General features: G+C 38.4%; 1 protein-coding gene and 1 long non-coding RNA gene across 7 annotated transcripts in view; one reads left to right on the top strand and one right to left on the bottom strand.

Annotated features, from left to right (window-relative positions):
- Positions 1 to 8,983: 8,983 nt before the first annotated feature.
- Znf24 (zinc finger protein 24) lies at positions 8,984 to 20,060 on the bottom strand. Of its 6 annotated transcripts, none has more exons than XM_010638052.3 (5): positions 19,752 to 20,060; positions 17,992 to 18,087; positions 17,034 to 17,533; positions 16,668 to 16,815; positions 8,984 to 13,514 (listed from the first exon to the last, which is right to left on the bottom strand). In XM_010638052.3, exons 3-5 carry the CDS (start codon positions 17,451 to 17,453, stop codon positions 12,976 to 12,978), a joined length of 1,107 nt encoding a protein of 368 aa, XP_010636354.1. In that variant the 5' UTR covers positions 17,454 to 17,533; positions 17,992 to 18,087; positions 19,752 to 20,060; the 3' UTR covers positions 8,984 to 12,975. The 6 variants fall into 6 exon arrangements, with proteins under 6 accessions (XP_010636354.1, XP_010636357.1, XP_033613445.1 ...); XM_010638055.3 differs by having other exon boundaries at positions 17,034 to 17,464; XM_033757554.1 differs by lacking the exon at positions 17,992 to 18,087.
- Positions 20,061 to 21,641: 1,581 nt separating this feature from the next.
- The window catches only part of LOC104871945, a 4,385-nt gene continuing 3,193 nt past the window's right edge, over positions 21,642 to 22,833 (top strand). Inside the window, exon 1 of the long non-coding RNA XR_783008.2 lies at positions 21,642 to 21,760. This is a non-coding gene — a long non-coding RNA (uncharacterized LOC104871945). The remainder of the gene's footprint in view (positions 21,761 to 22,833) is intronic.

The following is a 22,833-nucleotide window of genomic DNA, read 5'->3' as shown; positions in this document are numbered from 1 at the left end:
TTACCCCCTTCTCAGTTTTTTTATTGGTCTTCTTTTGATTGTCCTAGTGTGTGATTTTGTGCAAGTTCCTGTGGTGTATACAGCAAATGCTGATTTATTTCACTCTCAGAAATGCAGTTCATAAACTTAATTGCTTTGAAATTACTTCTTTGCTACCATTTAATCACAGCTTCTAAATAGGTGAAGCAGAACTTTTAAAAATGCTTCTGATGTGAAGATTTTTCTATTACTACATATAGTTATCTTTAGAACAAAAATGCTAACTTTAATATAATAATTTAGAGTAAATATATCAGTAGCCCCCCTCCTTGACAGGAGATGTTCCAAGACCCACAATGGATTCCTAAAGACATAGACATTGCTAAACCGTGTAATACAATGACTTGTCTGAGCTAACTACCAAGGCATTAACTTGCAGTTTTAAGGCACAATAGCACAACTAGTATGATTTTTCCCCTCACAACTTTACAGAGAGAAGATTCATTCTTAACCACAGATCACAACCTCAGTGTATGATTTGTTTTCCCCCTTAAGTCAAATACTTCCACGTTTTACTTCAAGGAACCACTCAGTGGTTTCTCTATGGCATATCCAAATTACCAGCAAATCTATTCTTGCACGTTGGACCATTATTGAGTAAATTAAGAATTACTGGAACACAAGAAATGCCTTACATAGTCAATTTGATGGCCAGGATGGCTACTAAGTGACCTAATGAGTAAGTAGTGTATACAACATGGATACAGTTATCATTTATAACTAGATTATGGAAAGCAATAAGCTTTGTCGTCTATCAAATAGGAATGTTTGTGTCTCAGGCTCTCAATCACTCTGAACAGCCTGCTCAGTTCAGACCCTGGGAACACAGTTATAAACCAATGGTAGCTTATCAGGAGCCAAGGACATTCTATTCCCCACAATCCCCCTTCACTGCACCCTCTCTCCCTCCATAACTTTTCTGATTCCTGTCATACAACCTGAGTTAGTCAGTCAAGATCGATTGCTAAGCTTCTACCCAGCCAATGGGGAAGAGGTCAGCTACCCATTCCTGCCTTAAGAGCTGACCCTCTTTGTTCTGCACTACAATGTGCCTGCTCCCTCATACTTATTTTCTTCTGCAGAAGAAAAACTAAAACTGCTTTGTCAGAGTTTCTTGTTCTGTATCTGAGTGCATTCTTTTTGGCGCCGACAAACTGAGTCTTAGTTCTTAGTCCCAACAAGATGTTACCCCCAAAGCCTCTTGCATTCATTCATAAGTGGGGATTTGAGGAGGTAATGTTTGTGGGATGTGCTATTCACCAATGAATTAGTCTATGGATAAATTTATAGCTAAATGTGTTGGGACCTCATGGCGTGGCCTGGAAGGATGATTTTCCTCCCTTGATCTCTTTGTCCCTTGGCCATGCCATGAGCTCTTTCTTCCTGCCATGGACTTCTGCCATGTTGTCCTTCCTTGAAGCCAGCCAACTGTGGGCTGAAACCTCTACAAACTGTGAGCCAAAATAAACCTTCCTCCTTAGCATTGTGGGCGTCAGCTCCTGTGTTCCAGTGATGAGAAAAGAAACTAAAATTACCTAAAGAGAGATGATTCATATGAAGAGAGAAGGAGCACCAGGTGGTGCAAGATTCTGTGACATAGCTCATAAATTTATGAATTTATTATTTCTGGAATATTCCATTTATTTTTATTTTTATATTTTTTAGGCTATCGATATCTGAAATCACAGAAATCAAAACCATGAATGCAGGAGGACAAGTTCCTAAAACTCCTTAGAATTTCCTAAGTGATAGGAACGGTTAAGATGAAAGAAGTAAAAAACAAAGATGAAAATGATGTCTTCTTATTCATAACAACCCCCTTTTGACCACACCAAAGTTATGACATAACTTTTGGGAAAGATCTTAGAGACCCTCCGGACACGGGCTACTTGTCAGGGAAACAAAACTTGTGATTAGAGGATTTGAATTTTCAATCCTACCCCACCCAACTTGACCTCTGACAGAGGAGAGGGGATGAGATTGACTTCAATCACCAACAGCCAATGATTTGACCAGTTGTGCCTACATAAAGAAGCCAAAAAGACAAGATTCAGAGACCTTCCAAGTTGGTAAACTCACAAGTTAAATAGAAAGCGGTGCATAAGCAAGGGATAGAATGAGGGACTGAACTCAGTGTCCCTTCCCACGCAACTTGTCCTGGTCTCTTCCACCCAGCTGATCCCAAGTTGTTATTTTTTTTTTTTATAACAACCAGCAGTCTCCTAAATAAACTCTTCCTGAGTTCCATGAGCCATTCTAGGGGATTATAAAAACCTGACTTATAGCCAGTCAGAAAAAACAGACATGTAATTATGCCTGAAGTGGAAAGGGGCAGTCTTGTGGAAGTGAATGATTAGTCTGAGAGTATAATAAATCTAGGTAGAGTTATAATTGAATTGTAGGACACCCAGTTGCTATCTAGAAAACTGGTGTGGGAAAAGCCTCCACATGTCTGGTGTTAGTATACAGAAGACAGTTGTATTTTCTCCATACGGTAGCTGAAGTATTACCTACATGATTAATTTGTGTAAAAATTTTATCTAAAAAAATGTTTTTCAACTTTTGATCTTGTTTTAAGAGTGGCAACATTTTAAATCATCACTTTTTTTCTGACATGTATTGATTATAGGCAACATAAATGTAAAGTTCTCAACTGAATAACAAAAATAATTTTTAAAAATAAAAATTCCAGGGGCTGGGAATTTAGCTCAGTGATGCCACCACCTACCTCACAAGCACAAGGTCCTGAGTTCAATCCCCGCTACCAAAAATAAATAAATAAATATTCCAATTGCTTGTTTAGTATTAACCATTTGGAAGGTTCTACTATCACCTACTTTGTATATCCCCTGTAATTATCCAATTAATATTTCAATTTGATAGATATTGGTTTTGGGGTTTTGGTTTTCTTTCTTTTTTTTTCTTTTTTCTTTTTTTGGTTCTGGGCATCAAACTCAGGACCTTGCACTTGCGAGGCAGGCACAGTGCCACTGAGCTACATCCTTGGCCCTCAGATATTGTTAATTATATATGCAAGGCTTTGGGAGGGTTTTGTAATATATACAAAGAATATACTTGTCTCTTCAAATAAAGTATATATTGTATAAATACATGAAAATACATGGCTTGATGTAATCATAAAGGCAGGACAAGATAACCCATTCGTGCTCAGAATAGGTAGAGTTTAGTTGTAATTAGAAAGAAAAGGAAAAACTTTGTGAGGTCCCTGAAATTTGTTTTCCTGTAAGATGACCTCAACCAGAGACTGTAATTTTTCATGTGCAACATTCAATGTTCAAAGATTATCATAAACATTAGTAAGAGACATCAATATTAACTCATATAAAAATAAAATTAAAAATATTAACATATATACATTTTACAAAAAAATACATACAGAACACAGAGAAGCAAGGACAGAACACGTCTATACACGGGTTAGTATACAGTACACACGTATGTACTAATGAGCCCTATTTTCCAAGAGGACGTAGAAGCGATGATACCCTAATATCAATAAGCACAATCAGATCTTGATTTCTAAATACCATTATCCAAATTAAAGTAACCTGGGCTCCTTTAAGAAACAGCTGATCCTAAAAAAAAAAAAAAAAAAAATGCAAGGCCTGGTGTGGTGGTGCATGCCTGTAATTCTAGCACTTAGGCGGCTGAGGCAGGAGGATCGCTGTGAGTTTGAGACCAGCCTGGGCTACATAGTGAGTTCCAGGTCAGTCTCAACTACATAGTGAGCAACTGTCTCAAAAAGAAAAGAAAAGTAAAGAAACAGCTGATCCTAAGGCTAAGGCTGGGAAAATACAAGATGAACCTGGATCATTTTGTATTAGAACTCAAAAAAACCAAAGGATAAATGTATGTCAAAGGAACACAAGAGCCAACCTTCAGGAGTTCCTATAGTCATATAAATGTACATGAGTCCATACGGAAGAGACAAGTCTTTCTTATAGGAAAATTCTAAATTATATATTTAGATTCTAATCACCTGCAGGTTGTGGAGCGTTGTATTTGAACTCCACACCTCAGAGGGGACAAGGAGTTGTTCACTTGGAATAGAGAGTAGAAATGGAAAAACAGTTAACTACAGTGGAGAAATCTGGCAAAAACCGTCTTAGAATTTCTCATACTCTGCACATTGACATTTTGGGCCAGATAATTCTTTGCTGTGGAAGGCTGTCTTATAGATTTATAGGATGTTTAGAAACATCCCTGGCTTCTATCCAGGAGACTAGAAGCAACCCTACCTGCCTCAGTTATGGCAACTAAAAGGTTTCCAGATAACCGCCAAACCCAGATTATAAGCCTCATTATTTGTCAGGTCAGAGCTTTAGGTTTTACGTTACTGATGTGCTTTAAGATTGCCTGACACGGTCTGCCCTTTAGGCTGCTGACTCCTGCTTAGTCGTTGGCCAAGGTACTATCATTTTAAAAATCTTTATTAAGTTTGTGGTACATTTTAGGTATACAATAGTTACATTCATCATTGGGATCTCCTACCTTTATATGACTTGTTTCTTTTTTTTCCCCGTTCTCCAGCACTCCCTTCACCTGCTCCACCCTTCCCTGTTTACAAAGACATTGTTTCCATGTTTTTCCTTTTCACATATTTTTTCTTTTCCCTTTTCCCTTTCCCCTACCCCTCCCACTTCCTCTACTCTTTTAGACCTGTTCTATTACACAATATCAATTGTACATTTTGATTCTTATTCACATTCTCAGTTTTTCATACCAAAGAAACTATTTGGTATTTACACGTGTGACATTAATTTCATTTAAGAGTATGGCTTCTATGTGCATCCACTTAGCTATGTCTAGTTTCTTATTCTTTATGGCTGAGTAGTACTCCATTTTATAAAACACACACACACACGCACACACACACACACACACACACACACACACACACACACTTGTTTATCCAGTCTCCAGGTGATGGGCAATTTGGTTGTTTCCAAATGTTTGCTATTACAAACTGTGCCTTTATAAACATGGGTGACTATATATCGCTGTGGTATGATTCTTTTAATTCTTTTGGGAAGATACCCAGCAGAGGGATAGCTGGGTCAAACAGGAGTTCTAATCCTAGTTGTTTGAAGTATCTCCATACTGATTTCCATAGTGGTTGCACCAGTCTGCACTCCCACCTACAATGAAGAAGGGTTCCTATCTCCCCGCAACCCCGCCAGCATTTGTTATTGTGTGATATCTTGAGAGTAGCCATTCTTTCTGGGGTGAGATGAAATCTCAGTGTTGGCTTTCATCTGCATCTCTCAAATGACCAGTGATGTTGAACATTTTTTCATATGTTTATTTGCTGCTTTTACTTCTTAGTCTGAGAAATGTCTGTTCATTTCAGATGCCCATTTTTGAATTGGGTCTTTATATTTGGAGGGTCTGACTTTTTTGAGTTCTTTATATATTGTAGATAGTAGACCTTTATCTGAGGAACAGATGGTAAAAATTTTTACCCGCATTGTGGGTTGTCTCTTATCCCTGTTGATTTCTCTTGCTGTGCACAAGCTTTTTAAAAAGATGAGATCCCAATTGTTGATTCTTTTTGCTAGTTCCCATGCTACTGAGGATTTGTTCAGTCTTTTCCTATGCTGATATCTTCAACAGTTCTACCTATCTTCCAGCAAGTTTAGTGTTTCTGTTTTAATGTCTATATCTTTAACCCACTTGAATTTTAGTTTAGTGCATGATGAAAGACAGGGGTCTAGTTTTAATCTTTGACAAATTGAAATCCAGTTTTTCCAACACCATTTATTAAAGAGGCTATCTTTGGGGCTGGGGATTTAGCTCAGCAGTTCATTGGCCTGCCTTGCAAGTGCAAGGATCCAAGTTCAATACCCGGTACCAAAAATAAATAAATAAAAAATACAAAGAGGCTATCTTTCCTCCAGTGAGGATGGTTGGCTCCTTTATCAAGATGAGGTAGCTGAGTACATCTGGAGTTGTTTCTGCAGCTTCTAATCTGTTCCACTGATCCTTGGGTCTGTTTCTTTGCCAGTTTTTATCACAGTGGCTTTGTAGTATAGTTTCAAATTGGGGATTGTGATACCCCCTGCCATGTTTCTGTTGCTTAGCATTGCTTTTGATGTTCTAGGTCTCTTCTGATTCCAAATGAATTTTTGGATTGTTTTCTCTAGTTCTGTGAAATATACTATTGTGATTTCAATAGGAATCTGTACAGCAGTTTTGGAAGTATGGCCATTTTCGCTATATTGATTCTCCCTACCCAGGAACAAGGGATGTCTTTCCATTTTCTTATATCCTCTTTAATCTTTTTTTGTGTTGTAGTTCTTGATGTAGAGGTTTTATGTTGTTGGTTTTCTCATACTTGCTGCCAGACAGGCTGAACAGTGCAAGTGTGGAAGATCTGATGCTCTGTAAGGGAAGCTCATGGTCAAGTGACATAGTTCATAAGGCTTACACTGTGTTCCCTGAGACTAAGCAGACAGCTGTGCCTCTTTAGGAGCTGCATGTCTCAGTAACAGCTACTCTTTTATTGGCTCTCTCTTACTTCACCTTCCAGTTACCTTCAGCCATCCTTTTCTGGAAATATATCACCCTAGTAATGTGCTAGCAATAGATCTTTTAAGCTGTTTTATCAGGAATCCAAACTAAGGCCATTATCAAAAAGTGGAGATATCTGGTAGGCAAAGGGATGAATAATGTCACCCTTAGTATAATTTGTATTTTCCTGATCAATTTGGCTAGAAATTTTTAAAAAAATCTTTACAAGATAGCCTTTGGATTAGATTATAGAAAAAAAATTTTTGCTCACTTGTTTTCTAAATTTCCAATCTCGTCTCTATTTCCTTTGTGAGTTTAGTATGCTGTCATTCTACTTAAAATGGAAGCTGAGGTAATGAACCATTTTTTTTTCTCCTAGTATAGGTATAGTGTAGCTATAAATTTTCTCTAAGTGGTACTTTAAACTTTAGTTGATCTCGTGGGGGGCGCTTACAGCAAAATTGAGCAGAAGGTAGAGACTTTAATCTTTAGTTTATCTCTTTGGAAGGGAGAGCTTACAGCAAAATTAAGCAGAAGGTAGAGAACTTGTATATTCCATACCTCTACATATGTATAGCCTTCCTCATGTCAGTGTATGCTGCTAGAGTGGCATATTGGTTTCAACTGATGGAACCTACAGTGACACATCATTACAGAATCTTTTTCTTTTTTTGTACCAGGGATTGAACTCAGGACCTTGCACTTGCAAGGTAGGTGGCGGAACCACTGACCTAAATCCCCAGCCCAGGGAACCACTTCTACTGTGGTACAAATCTCTGTGCTCTTATCATCCTCTAATCTCAGCAATCACTGAACTTTTAGCTATCTCTATGGTTTTACCTATTCCAGATTGTCATACATTTGGAATCACATAGAGTAACCCTTTCAGATTTTTTTACTTAATAATGTGCCTCTGAGTTTTCTTCATATCTTTTCCTGACTTGATAGCTGATTTCTTTTTAGCACTAAATGTTCCAATGTCTAGAATTACCAGTTTACCCATTCACCTACTGAAGGACATTTTTGGTAAGTATAAACAGCACTGCTGTAATGTGTAAGTTTTGTGTGAATATAAGTTTTAAACTCTTTGGGGTAAATACCAAAGAGTACAACTGCTCAATTGTACACTAGAGTATTTGTCTTCCATAGTAGCAGATGCTTGAAGGGAATCCTCCAAGAGCAGTGTTAGGTGGATGTAGAAGACTCAGTAGTGTAATACCTAGTCCTGGAGTCCCGGATGAATTAATCTGGAGGAAGCATAAGAACTTCTAAAGAGGATGTTGTGTCAAAAGGTGCTAATCCAGACTTCTTTTCAGTACCGTTTACTGTTGTAAAGTATATGTGTGGTGTGGTATAGGAAGCGGGGTGAAGTAACAAAAGGGAGAGGTTGAGAGAGGCCAAATCATGGAAGGCCGTGCTAGTTTTATTAACATATATATAGCGCATGAAGTATAAGTTTAGAATTTAAAATTACAAAGGTTTTCTACAAATCAATAAGAAAATACAGATAACCTATATTATCAGGATAGAAACCAAATTCAGTTATCTTAAAACAAGAAAGGGACTTTATTGGCTCACAAAACTTTAAAGTCCGGAGGTAGGGCAGGCTTTAGGCACAGCTGGATCAAGGGCCTCCAGGAAAATGACATCAGAACTTAGTTCTCTTTCCATTTCTACTAGCCTCCGAGTTTCTCTACAGACTTTCTCCATATGGTACAAGTTCAGGCTTACATCGCCTTTGCTTCCTGGGATCTCCATAAAACCTTGTTTCTAGTAGTTCCAGCAGTTCCGTTTAACTCCTTAGCCTGGCTTAAGTTATATGTCCATTCTTTAACTGCTGTGGGTAGGGAGCTATGGGACTCAGGAGACCAAGCCTGTTTATGTGCTCACCTAAGCCACATGGAATGGGTTCACCACAATAAATAGGGGTTTTGTTACCAGATAGGGAAAGAGATGATGAACAAAAGCAACAAATATCCACAGAGCCCAACAGAAAAGCAGGTAAAGGTACAATCAATGTTAAAACTATAAATGATGAATAAATGTGAACATAACCCAACTTCACTACTTATCAGGGAAATGCAAAACAAGGTAAGGATTTTCTTTCTTTTGCCCCACAGACTATCAAAGTGTAGGTAAGGCTATATTGGGGAAATGAACACTTTGCATACAGTCGGTGAAAATACAGAAGTTATGAAAATATTTTGGAAGGCTAAGGTAGGTGTCAGATGGCAAAACTTTCAACCCAACAATCCACTTTATAAGACTCCAACCTAAAGAAACATTCACTCGTATGCTCAAAGATATTTGAATGTTTACTTTGGCAATGTAATAGCATGAGAAATGAATGTTATCTTCACATTATCCTATTCAACCATTGAAGAAATTTAAAGACCTCAGTATTTTTTAAACAAAAAAGTAATTCCTATTTATGATCCTATCTATGTAAAAATAGTGTTCATATCCTTATGTCTATTTATGTGGAAATGTACAGAAAGGGTAGTGGAAGGAAGTATACTAAACTATGGAAAGTGGAATGTGACTGGAAGCCCAGGAAAAATGGTCTTTGTTCTTACACTTGTATATCAATTAAATTTTATATTAGGAGGCAGTCATTTACACTTTCACAATGAAAGAAAAATGGATGAAATCAATTCACAAAGGAAATGAAACTGGCCAATAAACATGAAAAAATGTTCCTCCCCATTAATCAAAGAAAGGCACAACAAAAATGATAAAACATTTTGCCTATCAAATGGTCAAAAATCTCCAGTACCAGAGATCAAACTCAGGACCTTGGGCTTGCCAGACAGGTGCCTGGTACCACTGAACTAAATTCCTGGCCAAATGGGCAAGAAATCTTTAAGGGTGCAGTGTTGGTGGGAGTATAGGTAAGCAGGCATTTTTACTATCAATGGAGTTATAAGTTGGTACAATCTTTTTTATAGTATTTCTCAAAAAAGTCAAATGTGCATTTCCTAACCAATAAATCCATGTCTATTTATATTACAGAAATAACCCACATAGGTAGCAAAATATATGTACAGGGATGTTAAATATACTGTATCTGTATCTATAAAGAACTTTTATCTGTGAAAATGGGGTTGGTTAGTATCTATTCGCCAATGTGGGAGGAGGGGAAGCAAGTTTTAGCAGTGTACCTGTAAAATGTTGCCTCATGTCATTGCCAAGGATTAAGAATTAATCCATGGTAAAGCACTTCAACTGGTGCTTGTACATAGCAACCCTAAGTGTCAGCTATTAACTTTTTTTTTTTTGCTTAAACATGTGTATGCCTAAATCTAGAAGAACAGACCATATTACCATCACTTCTGTGTAAGCCTATGAAAGGAAATGACCTTTTATCTTACATTTCTGTACTATAAAAAAGATCCAGATAATCATGCTAACCACAGAACATATAAATGTAGTATTTATTAACTAAGATTTAACAGACATTACTCAGCACAGGGAAAAAGCATGTCTCTAGAGTCAAGCAAACTGGATTTGAGTTTCAGCTGTAATTGGCCACATGCAGGTCTCTGAATTTTGATTTCCTAGTCTACAGAAGTGATAGGTGTAGTGACAAATGCAATGCTTAGCATTAAGAATATTTCAATACATATAACTTCCTCCAAACACTGCTAAATGATCAAATAAATGTCAAATGTGTCAATGTGAAAAGTATAACATCCCAGGAAACCAAAAGAAAACGTAACAGGAACTAACAAATACATGCTCAGTGGCTATTAAGCAAGTCACCAGCAGTTTTCACGTCCTAACAAAAGTCTCATTTGCTAACCAGAGTCCTGGTTAGGCCACTGCGTGACAACTGTCGTAACACCACTTCCATTAGTAGCTAAGCATTCCCCCAAATTACGACTATCTGTGTGGGTATAAATCTTTGTCTGGATGATATCATAATACACTAGTTATTTTGAACCAACTTGTCCAGTAGGGATGTAAGCCAAACTGGAGATGGTGAGTACACACCTCATCACTTCTTTTCCCTGTGTACCACCATACCACCATCCAATTATTTTTGGTCCAGTCCTCTTTCCCCACAAAGCCTTGCCTTAGCCTCAGAATCCTCTCTGAAAAATGCACAGGTATCATAGCTGGCAAGACAAAAAATATATTTGCCAATTCTAATGCTATCTTTTCTGTGCTCTCACATTACCAAGTATCTTTGGCATTTATGACAAATCTACCACAGGGAAACTTCCTTATATATGGGCAATATATAAGACATTTAAAAGCATGAAATTTCCAGCCCGAGAGGCCACTCCCTTCTTACCTACTCTAACACAAGACTTCTGTCATCCCAGCAGTCTTCCAAATATACCACCTCAAATCCTACTTGGAAAGAAGCCAGTTATTAAATAAATAAATCAACCCAAGATTACTTCACTTATGAGCAGAGGAGTTTATAGCTTTATTGGACATTGATGTGATTCCTCTCATCCACAAAGAGAAGACGACCCAAACAAAAGTCCCTACATTTTCTTGTATAACTTAAAATACATTATATCATTACTACATATTTATACTTCAATAAATTTTAATCTATAAAGCACGTTTCTTGTAACTGTTATCAGAAAACCTATAAACAAGCTCCATTCTGCCTCATTTTTCCACTGGCTGGCCCAGCACTATGCTTTTTAACAGGCTCATGCAAATCTCACCTTCCATTTTAAAATCTGATCCAAGCACCTGATATACCTCCAAATATCTGGAACCACTAAATATCTGTATTCACATGGATCATTTTCCATACTGTGATGCCCATTTTAAAAAGCCTTTTCTCATACTCAGTATTTTATCTTCCCGAGTTTTCCACTAAACAGCAGAACCACAGTACTTGGGATTCTCAGCCAAGGAGTATATAATCCTACTACTACAATGTATTACTTTAATACATTTTTAAAATGTGTTAAGACTGAAAATTTAAAAAAAAATAGTTCAATCAGTTGATAGTTAATAAACTAGCTGTTAATAGCCTAATTGTTTAAAGTAGAACAGTTCATTCAACCTCACATGTAGGTACAATCTCAATGCTACTTGTTCAATTTTTAAAAAATATTTATAAACTGCCAAACTGCGATAAAGTGTATCTTGGACTCACCTCTGAAGAATGCTGGAAAGCCAGCTAGCTCAGTGAGCTGAGTCCTTCCTTCCCTCCAAATGTAACACCCTGGTGAGAAAACTATGGCTCTGAGAATCTCAGCAGTGACCTATTCTGGGAATGCTGACAGGGAAAAGCAGCTATCTATCTAACACAAAACAGCTCTGTATTAAACCCCCTATGATTTACAGTTGAAGAAATACCTACCTACTTATGGTAGGATTACAGTACCTAGCACAGTGCCTTGTCGGTAGAAAATGTTTAATAAATGCAAGACTATTTTTAGCCTGGTGTTCAACCCTTCTGTACCAAAGGAATAAAAAGAGCAAACCTGACATTTGTTGCTCACCTGCCAGGGAATACTCTGTCCACAACAAAGATAAAGGCAAAATAAGAATGCATTAGATCTTTGAATCTAAAAGCCAAAACAGACCATTACCTTCTGTTTACATTTGCTTTTCAATACTGCCATTCACTGCAAATTCTTAGTGTTCTAATTTCTACCTTCAGCTTTATAGTTGCTTAATGTTTAAACTACTTTTTAATGACATAAGGGAAAACATTTTCATTAGTAAGATGCCCCCAGATTAAAGTTTTTAATTTTTCTGTAGGCAATGACTGCATTTAAATAAACTGATATACTTCAATGATTAGGTCAAAGTATTTGTATATCTTTCCCAATCTAGATGTACTGCTCACTTTTTGAAGTTTTATCACTAAAACTTACCTGATATCTTAAGGCTCATTTTATTTTGAGGCTTTCAGCCATCCTTCTCTAACTTATCATCCTTAACTTCTATTTTCTTAAATGTATTCAAATTAGGTAAAAGGAAACAGAACAGTAAGTTTTTAGAAAATGGTTTTAAAATGTTTTTCAGACTTTATAATCCCTATGTTGCCTTTAAAGGTGAAGGGAATGTATCCTTACAAAGAACATTTCAATGATCAACACAGAAATAAGTTATCTGTCTAAAAAAGGAAACTTTTAAGAAAGGGACAAAGAACTAAGTAGTTCATTATTTTGGGAAAAAAACATAAACATCACATGGAAAATTTAGGCAATAACAACTGAATTATGTTTAAAATTTCAGTTTCTAGGCAGGCTAATGCCATTTCTTTCAAGATAATATAATCATAGTGAGTGAAGAATTTTTTAGAATTTCCCAGGAGATTGAGAGTCAACAGGAAAAAAACTATTCTGTATCGCTTCATGTTCTAAATTTTGTCTTCATTCCTGAAGAAAAAGACCTGAGTGCTGATTTTTTTTTTTTTGTAACTTCTTAAACTTTCACAACATTCAGAAGTTTTTCTGCATTATGTCTTCTCTGATGTCTAAAAAGATTTGAGCTTTGACTATAGGATTTCCCACACTGAACACATTCATAAGGTTTCTCCCCAGTATGGATTCTCTGATGATTAATAAGCCCAGAATTCTGGCTAAAAGCTTTCCCACATTCAAGACATTTGTAAGGTTTTTCTCCAGTATGTACTCTCTGGTGTTGTACAAGGATGGAACTTCTGCTGAACGCTTTCCCACACTCGACACATCCATATGGTTTTTCCCCACTGTGGATTCTTTGATGAAGAATAAGGGCTGAGCCCTGACTGAAGTGCTTTCCACATTCATCACATATATGTTGTTTCTTTCGAGAGGGATTTCTCTTTCTTTCAAACCTGCCCTTTGGGAAACAGGTTTCTCCATATTTAAAAATTTGAGGAACACCTATATTGAGAGTTCCAGGAACTTCATGAGATTCTACAGCTGAAGCAATCTCTTGCTTTGGAGCTAATGCTCCATTTTCAGTCCTAGCATCATCATCTGAAATAAAAAGAAAATGTAAACATCACTCATCTCCTATTTGGGAAGAAAACAACATGAAAAAAATTTTAAAGAACAAAACATTAAAACAGCTTGTACAGGGCTGGGGATTTAGCTCAGTGGAGCTGCGTCTGCCTTGCAAGCACATAGTCCTGAGTTCAATCCCCAGTATTGCAAAAATTAAAAAAAACAAAACAACAACAGCAAAAAAAAGCTTGTACAAATCTATAAATAGTACTCTGAAAACTACTATTAAAGTTGTCTGCTCCTGAAAAGAAAAAAAATGAAATGACTGATTATGAGAATGGTAAGAGCATGATAACTTATAAGCTTGAATCTAGGTAAAACACAGACAAGAAGGTTATAAAATGGTAGATTCTAAATCTGTTAGGGAGACAGTAGAAGTGATACAGAAAGTTCTGGATAAAACTTTGTAGAAAAGAAATGACCATTAGAAAATCATTATAATGTTCTTTCCTTTAAGGGAGAAATTAAATCAAAACACAAAGGTGTAAATAATAAGAAATCCATCAGTAATTACTTCTAAAAATGAGCAAGACAAGGGCCGGGGATTTAGCTCCATGGTGCTGCCACCTGCTTTGCAAGTGCAAGGTTCCAAGTTCTATTCCCAGTACCAAAACAAAAAAAACAATGAGCAAGGCAAGGCATGTCAGTCAAAATTAAGACTAAAATACCCAGGAGGCAGGTGGCAGAACCATGGAGCTAAAACCCCAGTACTAGGAGTCTGAATACAAAGAGGCTAAAGATAATCAGAGGGCATCATTTGTTAATTGGAGACATGACACTTAAAATTCAATATACACTTAATAAATAAAAGGTTTACTATTAAAAACGCTTGTGCTGTTTGGTATTTGTCGTGATGCCTATAAAAAACTGCTAATGCTAGGTGTAAATGAGATGTGTTCAGTGAAAGAAAAGCCTCAGTTATTAACATGAGGTACCATTATCCACCTGTAGGCAGAGGTAAGCACAAGTCTCATTTAAGATTTCCCTGAAACTTCAACACTTAAAAGAGCAGACACACAGGTGATACACAGTGAACAGTAGCATTCAAAGTGGTTAAAGATAAATGATTTAACAAAGGGACAAAGTCAGGAGAAAAGACATAGGAAGGGAGATGAGGAAAAAAGAGAGGGGACTAAAGGGTTAGAGGAAGTGAGGAATGGAGACATGAACAGAGAAGTGATTGAAGGTTACATGGAGATAAACGGCACAAAAAAGAAACAGAAGTTCCCAAATGTGGAAGGTTTGGAGTGCTGGAATGTGGGCATTTAAAATAGGTAAAAATTATTCTAGAATTCAAAAAAGGGAGGTTTTCTGTCCAAGAAACTGCCACCTCCAAAGACCAAAGATTAGTTCTCAAGCTTTCTTCACAGAAAAATGCCCTAGAAAACATACAACATTATAGATAACCAGATTTCAGATGCATCCCATAAGCTGTGATTTGCTAGCAATGTTCCCTTGCAAGGAAAGAAAACTTGCTTGTACCTCATTCTGTCTAAGCAAACCAGCATTATCTCCAACTATTTCAAGGAATGATTTCCAAAGTGGTCTCAAACAAAATTTCATTTAAACTCATATCAATATAAAATGAAATCTAGCAGTTTTAGGAACATACTGTGTTATATCAGAGTATACATGTACATATATGCCATTAATTGCCAATGTATTGAGAATCCATGTAGTAAGTGAATTACTACAATTATGAGATTTTTTAAAAAAAATTTCTGCATTCAAGCATTATTATAGCTAAGGAGCTTATTTCTGCAAAAATACTTATTTATCCCCAAAATCATTTCTACAAAAACTCTTAGAAAAAAAATGTACTGTTAAGGTAGGATTTGAAGGAAAACAGAAATAATTAAAAATTAAGAAAAAGATTAGAGCCAAGCACAGTGACACATGCCTATACTTCTGGCATTCTGGAGGCTGAGGCAGGAGGATCACAAGTTTAAGCCTATCCCGGGCAATTTAGTGATTTAGCGAGACACTGTTTCAAGACAAAAAATGGGCAGGGCAGGGGAAGAGGCAAGGTGCAAAAGTATAGCTTGGTGCAAAGGCCCTGGGTTCAATATCGAGTACAAGGAAGAAAACAAAAATATTTATAATAAAAATAAAAAAGAAGCTTCATGTAAGCTTATTGTACCAGTAAGATTAAGCAGGAGACTGAAATATACAGATACAAAACAGATGATAAATGGGTAATATTGCCTACAATATAGAGACCTAGTCTATAGGCTAGATGCTGGTTCAAAGTAAGACAAATCCTAGCCTGACCTGGACAAGTACCAGTACTCAGGAAAGAATCCTTGAAAGGGAAGAAAAGGCTGAAGATGTTAATGTGTAGGAATAAAAAATCCTGATGCCAGCACATTAACTGTTGTCAGAAAAAAAATCAAGATCTTATAGCAATGGTGGCAAAGTATGGCATGCATGCTGCAGTGGGCATACACAGCCCTCTCTGCTGGCCCACAAGCCAAGTCACCCCAGACCTTGAAAGAAGTCAGCTGAAATAATTTCCAAAGCTAAAAATGAATTTAGAAAATTCTACAACATTTTAAGACAATCCTACAAACCATCAGGAAATCTACAAGGAATTTTATAGCATTGTAGTAGCTGCAAAGGAAAATTCTGACAAATTATCAGCATGCATACAACAGCAAAGATTATACTAATTGTACAAAAGCACACCAAATGCAAACTTTTACCTTTCAACAAAAAGCTATTTGTAGCTCTGAAAGCTCTGGTGTCATGTTTTTCTTTTAGGACAAAAGATGCTAATGTAGGAGTTGTTTTTTCTAAAAAAGGGTTTTTTGCAGCATTGGCACTCTGCAATAAATAAATGGGCTTTGAGTTGCAGTTTGGGCACTTGGTCTCTAAAAGGTTCACCATCACTGTCTAAACATATGTCTGTGGCATCAGGATAAAAGTGACACCCCCTGGGCCAGGGATTTAACTCAGTGGTTCTGCCGCCTGCGTTGCAAGCGCAAGGTCCCGAGTTTGATCGCCAGTACCAAAAAAACAAAACAAAACAAAAAAAACCCAAAGTGACACCCCCTACCCTCTCCATTAAGAACAAGCAAAGAGCTCTGGGAAAAGGCCCATATTCCAGTCAAGAGTTTTGGTCCTCACCACAGTGTCTTAGGGAATGGAGCTCCCAGGATGCCCACTTCAGCTGGTTCTCCACTGCGTCGAGTTCAGAGCTTGGTAATCCCTGAGCTTCTTCTTGAGATACAATCTCTTCTACTAGCACTTCCCGTTTCCGTCGAGGGAGAGAAACCTAGAAATAATTAAGATTTTGGTTTAGTTGAGAATATGCATAAGAGAAACCACCACATGGAGAGGCCTAGACGGTGGCAAAGTAGTACAGATAATGGAGAGTGATTGGGGAGTGGGGAGGCATACACATTTCTAACATAGTTGGGTGAAAATATAGCAGCTCTGCCTACCGGTATGTCAGTGGTTCTGACTCAGGAAAAGTGACACAAGCAGGCTCACCGGCTGTCCAGGGTCATCCAGTTCACTCTCCAAATCCTCCAACACTGTCACTGCTTCCTCTCCATTCTCTGGGTGATGTTCTCGGACCCAAGTCTGCAACTCCTTGGGGAGAATGGCAACAAACTGTTCCAGTACTACCAGCTCCAAGATTTGTTCCTTTGTGTGTGTCTCTGGCCTGAGCCACAGACGGCAAAGTTCTCGAAGCTGGCTCACAGCCTCACGGGGCCCTGGTGAATCCTGGTATCCAAACTGCCTGAATCGCTGTCGGAAAACCTCTGGGTCCGGGAGATGACTCCAGGTGATACTTGATCCCTCTTCACCATCAGGATCCTCCTCCAACTTCACTCTCAGTATTTTTTCCTCTTCATCTGGAGTTGGAATGATAAGTATTGAATCTTCCTCCACTGACTGTGCAGACATCCTGATTTATACTTCAGGAAAAGACAAGGCAGAAAGTAAGCCTCAGGGAAATATCGCGTTTTTGTTCGTTACAGGTACTCCTGAGATACAAAAAATAAAAAAAATACATAAATGATTAAATATCCTTTCTAAAAATGTGGATTTAAATTGATAAGGGACAACATATTTGCTCTTTTTGCTAGATTAAAAATTCCAAGAGACAGCATTCACCAGAGTTGGCAAACTACAGCTAGTAGCCAAATCTAGCCAGCTGCCTATTTTTCTACAAAGTTGGACCAAAAATAGTATATAAAGTGGTTTAAAAAATCTGACAAGTGAAAACATGAAATTAAAATATCTGTGTCCATAAATCATTTAATTCATTCACAATTCCTACAGTGGCAAAGTTAGCAGAGTTGAATGGCAGGGTTTCAACAAAAATCATATGACTTAAAAATCTTGGTATTTACTATCTGGCTCTTCAGAAAAAGTCTGCAATCTATGACCTACAAAGTCAACAAACCCTACTTGAGTAATCAAAAGAATTCAAGAACTGTACCTCAGTGTCTTTAAACATGCTTAAACCTGGAACACATTATTTGCAATTCAGGACTGGTTCCTCTGATACATTTAAGTCAACTCAGAAGTAACTGGCCTTTAAAAAAAAAAATACTGGGTATTAACTCAGGACCTTGTACACAAGCTTTATCACTGAGCTACATCCCTAGCCCTAATTTTTTTTTTTTTTATTATCTGCTTTAAGATTTCTTTCTCATGTTTTTTAAAAAAGTTAAAAAACCTGGGCATGATGGCACATACCTTTAATTTCAGCTACTTGGGAAGCTGAGGCAGGAAGATAGCAAGTCTGAGGTCAGCCTCAGCGTGGAAGGACTGGTGAGGTAGCTTAATGGTAGAGCACTTGCCTAGTGTGTTACAGGCCTTGGGTTAAATACTCAGTATTCTTTTTTTAAAGGCAGTTATTCTAGGATTTTAAAAAAAGTTTTAAAATATTAGAATGCTTGGGACTGGGATTGAGCTCAGTGGTGCCGCTGGGCAAGCACAAAGTCCTTAGTTAGAACCCCGGAAGAACAGAAAAAAAGAATAGAATGTTTAAGAACTCCTGAGACAAAATGTGAAGAAAAATGTTCACTTGCTCAGTAACAAAGCACATAATATTGGAAAAAGGTAAAATATTCTGCATGATAATACGCAAATAATATTGTCACCAACCACACCATAAGTACATTTAAATTTATAATGGCAGACATTAACTCATCAACAAATTTACTCTATTAAGATAGTACTCTCAGAACCATTCTAACTTCTTGCAGTGGTCCAGAGCCTTGTCCATATATCGGAGGACTCATAACGTTTCCTATACTCTACCTGCAAAGAATCTTTGTACTATTTTCCAATCCTTTCCTTAATATTTACATAGTCATACTACATGTACTAAGAATGAGCCATGTAAACACTCTCTACATACTTATTCAGAGCCCACAGAACCCGAAAAACAGTAACTTAAGAAAACTTAACTTTAACCAGTCAAGGTGAAGATTAGGAATCACAAAACACCACACCAGACAGGTAATATATAGAGGTTTAATTAAATACTCTGGAGTATAGTGGCCTTAAAAATAGGATCTAGCCAATATTCCTACTGTATTAAATGGCTCAAGTATTTCTATATATCTTTTTCTTTTATGCCACATGACACACTGCTAGTGGAACATGGAGAGCCAGGAGGGGCCCAGTTGAGTGGGTGGATGCCTGGTCCGAGGCGATTTCTCGCCTCATTCCTGTAGTCCTGCTGTGTCCCCTACCTTTGGGCTGACATTCCGCCCTCTTCCCCAGCATTCTTGTCAGCTGACTTCAGATGACCACAGGCCACCTTGTCAAGAGAGGCGAAGCTACAGCATTTCCGCCCGCGGTCCCCTTGGACTACAAGTCCCGGCAGCCTCCGCGCAAGGCCCGTCCTGTTCCCACCGCCCACCGAGATGCCTCCCAGAACCCTCCGCGAGAAGCCAGGGCCTCAAAATAGAACAAAACCGGCCGGTGGGGGAGGGGGAAGGCGAGGGTCGTGGCGGACACAGCGATGGAGAACACTTCCCAGATATGGAAGACTCGAGCAGGCCTCCCTCCTACCCCTGCCTGCCCCTCAACTGTGGGGTGCGAAGACAGCGGCCTTTCCTCCGCGACTCCCGGGAAACCGAGAAAGGACCCGGCCAAGCTTCCTCGCAAACTCCTGCTGCGGGGTCCGAAAACCCCAGCCCTGAGTCCCCGGCTTCCTCACACCCTTCCCCCAATTCCGGCGCAAACCTCTGGCTCAGGAGGCAGCAGCTTCGCTGTCCGAGGCAGACGCAGAAACGCCGCTTACAAACCGCTTCCCAGAAGCCCCCGGCGCGGACTGCTTCCGGTCTGCAGGCCCGTGGAGGCGGAGAGAGGCAAAGCCCGCGTTACCATGGGGATGCGCCCCTTGCGGGGGAGGGGAGGCCAGATGACAATGACCACATTGAGGCTCCGCTTGGCCTCGCGCCTCTCTGCTAGAATAGCCCAGCGTTCTCGGTTTAGTTTAAAAGAAAAGGAAGAGAGAAAGCTGCCATTGAGATAGCCTTTACTTGTCCCCAACCCTTTCAGATGCATTATCTCATGTGATCCTCGCAATAATCCTCTGAAAAAGTAGTAATAAAAGTCAGTATTTATGAAAGATTACTACATTGTTCCAGGCAATAGTACAATGCTTTACATGTATTGTTACTCCTTTTTTTACGAAAATCTTATAGGAACTTTAATTATGCCCACTCACAGCTGAGATCGTTGAGGCACAAAAAAATAATTCTGCGAGAGCTCAGAACGCTCAAATGGAAAGTAAGTTTTAACCAAGACACGGTTCAAACCTTTTGAGTCCCCTGGCTCTCTGCAACTATGCCACAGAACTTTATTGTGAGCAATGTACTAGAGAAACAAGATGAGGCATGGTAAGAGTTTTCAGAATGCATAGACATCTAACTTCAGGCTGGGCTTTTTAGGCCATAAAGCTGCTGCAGACATAGTCATTTAAAAATGTAAATCAGATCATTTCATTTCTGTAACTGAAGGCCTCCGATGGATCCCAGCTACCTTATGTGTGACATAAAAATTCCTTACATTGACCTACAAGGTCCCCTTCTCTAATCATGGCTCTCAGGCACATCGTGGCCCAACAGCTTCAGTCTCATTCCTTTCTTCTTGGAAGCTTACGCACCCTTTAGAGCAGTATTAAAAGAGATCTCATTCATTTATTTACTTGTTTTGTCTGTAAGTCCCATTAGGATAGGGACCTTATCTTTCTGGTTCACTGCTTTATCCCCATCTAGTCCCAGGATGCTGACTGCCTGGTACATGGAAGGCTCAGTAAATTTTTGTTAAATTAGTAAGTGAATTGTGGGCTGATCACATTGCTGTCTTTGCCAGTTCACATGACAGGCATCAGAGCGCATGTGTGCACAAAGAGCCTTCTGTAAGGGCTTGAACTCAGCAGTGTAAGTCTAGCCTTCCAGAAGCATTTCAGGTTTCTCAGTCTTCAGCTCTGTCTCATTCAGGAAAGTGGCCTCTGCAAAATGCCTTTAGCCTCTGTTGCATTAATGAGAATGCAAGTGAGTGAGCAGCTGATGGTACAGCACCACTTCACTACAACCAGATCTTGTCATCCTATACCCTTTGCTAATGCTTTTCTTTCTTCAGTGTAGGAGACTGCAGAAATTTAGCCTTTTCACTCTCCTACCTGGCTATTGCCAACAGCCAACTTGGCAGCTCTTCCCAACCTTTCCCTCCCAATGGTGATTTTTTTCCAACCCAGACCTCACATATACTAGTCAAGTGCTCTACCACTAAGCTACATCCCTAGCCTATTACGAAGAGTTTTTCAGCTAATTAATGTTGGAAAACAAAAATGATAAGCATTAAAAAAACTTGAGGGAGCTAAAAATGTTGCAAAATTTTACAGAATCCCTTACATGTGATTCCTTATATTTTCTATAATAGTGAATACAAACCACAATGAATTTTTCCTAAATTACTCTTTAGAAGGCAGGGACCAACAACAACTACTTTGAAATACCATCCTTCTGAGCCCCACTATATGGACTTTTTCCTAAATATCACTCTTGTTGCCTTAAAGATCTAGTCAAAATAGAATATCATCTTCCTCTGGACAGCCTGTATGTGAGGATCAACTCCACCAGTGCTGACAACCTTGTGCATATCCACCTAGGTCACCCAGGCATGCTGAGCTAAATCTTGGCAGAACACCTTGTGCTCTTCTTGAAACATGGGAGCATAGGAGGCTGGTGAGTAGCTACCAGTTGGCCATTTCCCTTCTAGCTGTCAAGGGGGCTGTCATGAGGCCTTTTCTCATATTTTCTAGACTTTAATGTGCCTTTCTATTTCACCTGCTGAGCTTAGCTGCCTCATAGCATTAGCCCTTTAGCAACAAGGTGTCCCACAACTCATTTTGCAGTCATCTGTCCCCTCTTATTTTGATGTCATCATCTGGTTTCGTGTGAAGAAAAGCACAGGGGAAGTTGACACCTTGGGCTGCCTTTGCTTGCACTTTCTGTATAAGTAATAATCAGTCTAAATCCAAAAGAAGCTCATTTCTTTATGAGGTAAATATTTTTTTCCTTGCCTTGTCTTGATACAAAGCATCTCATTTATTCATTAATGTTAAAATAAACAAAAAATGGACAGGTACTACCTGGGTGTTAGACAATTTATAATAAATAAAATTAAGTTATGGTTCTTTCTATTGACATTACATTATTATAAGGAAATAGACGATAAAATAAATATTTACAAGAAGTAAATCCAGAAGTGCTACAATAGAAAAAAACAGAATACTGAGAGGGAAGACAAGCATCCTGAGATGAAAGAAGCAAGTAAGAAAAGTTTTACCTTTGGAAGGAAAGCACAGACCTTCAGATTTGGTGTTATCACCTATCACCCAAAAAAGATCTTTCCTAGGTTTTTCCTCTATTATTTTGGAACTCCCCCCGTGGATACTTTACACTGGTTAAAAATTCTATTTTAGCTGATACATGCACTGTACCAGGAGTCTTTGAATTATAAGTGATGGAAAACCTAACCATGGGAGGTATTATTAACTTCCTGAATAAAACCCCTCCCCCTTACTTCTTTCACACCCTGAATTTTTTTTTTCATATTTGTCAGGGAGGGGAACAATGTGCCTGGTCATAGGGAAATAATTGTAATGGACCTAAGACATCCTTGAGCATGATTTGGTTCTTGTCATGAAATATGAGAAGAAATAGTCCTGCCTTTAAAAAAAAAAACTATTTAGGTTGGTAAATTTGTTGATATAAAGTTGTCCATAATATTTCCTTGAATTTTTTTTTTTTTTTTT

This window comes from Fukomys damarensis, unplaced genomic scaffold (genome assembly GCF_012274545.1).
Source record: "Fukomys damarensis isolate Sample0158 unplaced genomic scaffold, DMR_v1.0_HiC HiC_scaffold_30, whole genome shotgun sequence".
Classification (NCBI taxonomy): Eukaryota; Metazoa; Chordata; class Mammalia; order Rodentia; family Bathyergidae; genus Fukomys; species Fukomys damarensis.
Note: the sequence above shows the minus strand (reverse complement) of the source record. Positions and strands in the feature narration are given on the sequence as shown.

What these genes read in the sequence shown, in the direction of transcription:
- Znf24 (XM_010638052.3), bottom strand. Translation starts at nt 17,453, where the DNA reads ATGTCTGCACAGTCAGTGGAGGAAGATTCAATACTTATCATTCCAACT. An exon ending in TGGATGACCCTGGACAGCCG is followed by an intron (nt 16,816 to 17,033) that starts GTGAGCCTGCTT and finishes AATTATTTCTAG; the next exon opens with GTTTCTCTCCCTCGACGGAA. An exon ending in CCATTCCCTAAGACACTGTG is followed by an intron (nt 13,515 to 16,667) that starts GTGAGGACCAAA and finishes TTTTTATTTCAG; the next exon opens with ATGATGATGCTAGGACTGAA.